The 4,854-nt window shown below is 41.9% G+C and overlaps 1 protein-coding gene across 1 annotated transcript in view; it reads right to left on the bottom strand.

Annotated features, from left to right (window-relative positions):
• Positions 1 to 2,026, bottom strand: part of FCRLA (Fc receptor-like A) — a 72,554-nt gene extending 70,528 nt beyond the window's left edge. Inside the window, exon 1 of the mRNA XM_006902754.1 lies at positions 1,915 to 2,026. Within this exon, the coding sequence (XP_006902816.1) occupies positions 1,915 to 2,026 (112 nt within the window). The remainder of the gene's footprint in view (positions 1 to 1,914) is intronic.
• Between the last annotated feature and the right edge of the window lie 2,828 nt (positions 2,027 to 4,854).

Raw genomic sequence — 4,854 nt, 5'->3', positions numbered from 1 at the left:
GACGGCACATAACAACAACAACAATATATACCATATAAATATCAATATTAATATTACTTACTAGATATTATATATAATTGTTGTTTACCATAGAGTCAGAACCAACATATAACAGACCCTCTCATGGATTTTCAGAGGCAGTTAATTGCACAGGAGGAGATTGTCTGTCCTTCTCTCGTGGAGCAGCTGGTGGCCTGAAAACACATGCCTTCATGATTGCAGTGCAGTTTGCTGCCACTATATATATATGTGGGTGTGTGTGCATGTATGTGTGTGTATAATTGTTTATATATATATATATATAAAATAAATCAAGAGGCCGGCAGAGAATGGGACCTGACTATTGCTAGGAAGAAGAGACTGAAGTGGCATACAACCTTTGGACCCAGGCTCCTGTAATAGGAACTTCCTAGACCAAAAAGACAACTGTAACATGGAAGACAAAGATTCCAGTACAGCAGCAGCAAGGGTGTAAGATAGTTGTAATGGGGCTTGCCAGCTCTTGGAGTTAAAGTTTGTAACACTTGTCTGAGAAGAAGCTGAGCAGAGTAGTAACAGAGTAAGAAGAATTTGCCCTGATTACACACAGTATTCTGAGTTGTTCCTGTTGCTTCTAAGTTGATCTTGATCCTGAGCTATATCCAGTTACATCCTTAATAAACTCTGTAATTCTAAGTATGCTCTCTGAGTTCTATTTGGCCATTGTAATGAATTGTCAAACCAAATAGAGAAGTAGAGGGTGCCACTGGATGAATACTTAGTGTCAGGATTGGTTTAAAAGCTCAGAAACAGGAGGTGTATCTGAAATCTGCTTCATAGATCTGCCTTGGGTTTACATCACTGAAAATTATTCTCTTGTGAAGTTAGGTGATGGCATCCCCACATCATTTATAGGGAAACAATGTCTCTGATGGTTCAAATCCACTAACAGCTCCAAGAAAGAAATGTGGACAATTTCCAGTGCAATTTATAATGTCCAAAATCTGCTGCAGGCTGAACTGTGAGTTTAGTTGATTCTCATTTGAGAAGTGAGTAAGTGACTGAATCCTGGCAACAGGGTTCTGACTTCCCTTTGATGATTCTTTCAAGCCAGCATCATTGGTCCTACTCCTTCATCCATCAGCTGAGAACATGGTAAAAAATAACTCACCACATGACCCTAAAACCTCAACTTTCTGATAAGAACTGAGCCCTACCCCCAGACATGTGCCAGGAAAGGAGGCATGCATGGTTTCTCTGCTCCCATAATCAACAAGTTCAGAACTGTCTAGGTTTGCATATCCTCTGAGCCCTAGATCTCTAGATAATCCAGATTCCCCTGTGCTTCTACCCAAGGTAATCACATCGCGCATAAAGAGAGCAGGCTTCTACTGCTTGAAGTGGTTCCAGAGGCTCAGAGAATGACTACTGGCCTCTTGCTAGACACTCCCTCATTTAAGGAAAACAAAATAAAAAAATTCTTAAGCTTCCCCTCATCTTCCCCTTAAATTGATATCCCTCCTAAGACATAGTCCTATGGTCTGTTGTAAATCACAAATTTCTAAGGAAGACAAACACTCTGGCCATCAATTAATCATTTGAGTCCAGGTCACCAGATTTTGCTCTTCAGAGCAGAATCTATTATAAGGAGTGGCAGGGCATCAGTGGTCTGGATACCTAGTTCAACTAGGTAAAAAACAAACCAAAAAAACCCCAACTCTGCCGATTTTATGACTTGCTATGGTCAACAGAGTTGTCAAGAGTTGTTCTTCATCAACCTAACGTCACTCCTGACTTATCTGACTGTCACTCTTACCACCCTTCAACTGTGCCCAAGCTCAGGCCCAATAAATGCAGCAGCATCCCAAGCAAGGAAAGTAGCCTGCCTCTGTTCTAGGTGCACCCCACTCTCTAGAAGTCAGGGTGCTGACTTACCCAGGAATAACAGAGCTGTCCACAGTAGGATGTGGCCCAAAGGGTAGGAGGATGTGCAAACAGCTCCGTCAGCCTCACCAGCAGAGAGGCACAGGCGTGAGAGGATTCCCATTTTTCCCGCAGGAGGCTGGCAGCAGCTCAGCAAGCAAAGTCTCCTCTCAAAGTCTGACAGATTTCACCCTCAAGAGGACACACGAATTCTGGAATTCAAAAGAGGAACTGAGAAGAAATGTTATGTTTTATCACAGGCTCCTCCCCTTCCACCCTCTTTCCTTTCAACTGTTCTCTCGGAGAATTCAGCGCTTCCCAGAATTAATCTGGTTAAGTCCAACTCCAAATTCACGGAAATTTCAGAAACTGGAAAACAAATGACTCCTTTTACTCTGGGGCCACAAGATGGGCTGGGGTTTTGGTAAAAAAATGGTCCCTATCCTTAGCTCAGAGTGCTACCCTCTCTACAAAAGGCAATGGAGGGGAATTTGCAGGCATTACAGTTCTATTTAGAAAACGAATCACTAAAATCTGGGCTCTTTCTGAAACTGAGCATCATAAGAGCTTGAATCAAGTTCCTTCATTTGGTTTTCTCTATCAAGATAACCCTCACACATTTTTGGGTTGTGGAGCAAAGACAGGTGTGTCAGGGGGACTGCAAGATGTCCACACTCACCATCATCATTCTGCTTCTTCATTCATTACCTAGTAAACACTTGACCCCACACCCTCATTCCTTTACCTTGGTCATTTTTGTCACACTCATCCCATCATGATGGCATCATGAAAGAGCACATAGTTGTCCAGTTGGAAAGAGTTGGAATGTCAGTGACTTCTCACAGCTTCTGGTTCCTCAGCTGTGAAAACGAAGTTGGTTATGCTTACCAAACAGCTTTAGGGACAAAACGTCTCAATTTCTTGCACAACTAATGTTTGGGACCAGACGATTCTTGCTGTGGGAGCTGTCCTGGGCATTGTAGGAATTTAGCAATATCTCTGGCCTCTACCCACCAGATGCCAGTAGCATCTTTCCAGGCAAACAAAAATGTTTAGAAAATTAAAAGAGAATGTGTATGCTATAAAAGTATCTCATGCTTTTGTAGATGTCCAATGAATGACAGTTTCCTAAGAAGATGTGATGTTCAAAGATCTTGCCTTGCCTTGCCCTTGCTCTTGCCCTTGCCTTTGGCCTTGCCCCTGTCTTTGGCCTTGCCTTGCCTTTGTTAAGTGCCATCTAGTTGTACATGACCCATTGCGACCCTAGGAACCAAAGTCCTGAGCACTGTTCATAGGGTTTCCAGAGGCAAGCTATTTTGGAAGTGGATGCCGCTCCTGCTTCCAAGCTTGTTTTTATCAGGGAGCTCCACCAAACACTGTCCACTGTGGGTAACCATTATCGCATTTGGCACATCAGTGTCACAGTGTTCAGCTTCACAGCAACTACAAGTTACCTCTGTACAGCAATGCACAGACCAGTACTATATCACTTAGAAGAATATTTGAACAAAAAATCCCCTTAACCCAGACCACCCTACTGCTCACCACTCCCAGCCAGCAGCTTCTGTAGAACCAGCGCCTGTAGATGACTTTCAAACTGGTTAAGGGTCATGCCTCTTACCCTCATGGATTTTTCAATAGAAGGCCTTATCACAAATGTCTCACTTTTTATGGAACCATCAAGGTATCTGGGCTGACAAGAAGCAATCAAGTCCTAAGATTTTAAAAACGTTGAAGTGATGGCCAGTACCAGACAAAACAACTGAAACATTTTTAGTTGATGGGCTATCTATAAACCTACTACTGATCAAAATCTTTGTTTCCTCTTTCTATATATTGGACACTTAGTGGGATGGGATTGAGAAATCCATTCACAATAGCCTCTGGTGCTGCTGGTTTTCTTCCTAGTTTACATTGCTAGTAAGACCTCTCTCTCTCTCTCTCTCTGAAACCTAAGGTGACCATAGGATTAGAATAATTTATTGCATGAGTTAGAATCTTGGCTTCAGAATAACTCACCTTGGATGTTAGGTGGTGTGGTGTCAAGAGTTCAGCTTTCAAAACGCCTTTTTTATCCCTTGATAGCCTGAGACTCCACCCTGCTAAAAAGCATGGCCTAAATAGCCACATTCAGTTCTTCTGGGTCATGGTCTATGTCCCAGTAGTCTGATAAAAGCCAGTGCTCTAAGAAGACTGCACCTGGGACTCTGGGTGAACCTACTCTCTTTCTGTTTGCCTAGGACAACATCCTAACCTGAGCCAGGTGCTCTTCCTGCTCTGCATCATGTTTGTCAAGCCAATATCATCAACAGTTGAGTGAGCTTCCAGAACCCTTCCAGCAAATTGTGAGGCAAAGAAGAAAGGAGGTAAGTTTAGGCCTGGGGTTGGGCTTTGGAGAGAAGGAACTGTTAACATTGAAAATGATGGAGTGGCACAATAAATGAAATGTTTGGGACTTTTTTTAACCTGGGGTTTTGGGGTAAGTTTGGTACTAATTACTGGCATGGTTAGAAATCTAAATTAAAGAGGTGAAAACAAAGATAGTTTTCTTTTTTCAGCCCAGTCAACACATCTAATTAACGAGAGATGATTGAAGGAAGGCCTTTGAGCTCCTCACCTATAGTATAAAATGGGTGTGTATAGAAGGATTAATTACTCAGAATTATTTTCAGAAACGCTTTCTCTCTCTCTTTCCTATTCTCTTACTATCTTCCTTTCTTTTCATCCTCTATTCTTTCTATGCTCTTTTTTCCTATCCTCCTTTCTTTCTATCCTCTTTTTTAACACGTTGTCCCAAATGTGTTTCTAAGCACGGTCATCAATTTAAAAAGTGGGCGGCAACGTGTAACCTCGTTTCTTTTTTCTTTTATTGTTTTAAAAATAATTTTAATGAGCATTTACAGAGACTTTGGACTTTTATTATTTTTTGTGTGTTTACCTTCAAATCTGATC

The sequence above is a fragment of the Elephantulus edwardii genome, unplaced genomic scaffold (genome assembly GCF_000299155.1).
Source record: "Elephantulus edwardii isolate Elephantulus edwardi_28Jun2011 unplaced genomic scaffold, EleEdw1.0 scaffold00446, whole genome shotgun sequence".
NCBI classification, from domain to species: Eukaryota; Metazoa; Chordata; class Mammalia; order Macroscelidea; family Macroscelididae; genus Elephantulus; species Elephantulus edwardii.
The sequence above is the reverse complement of the archived record's forward strand: the minus strand, read 5'-3'. Positions and strand labels throughout refer to the sequence as shown.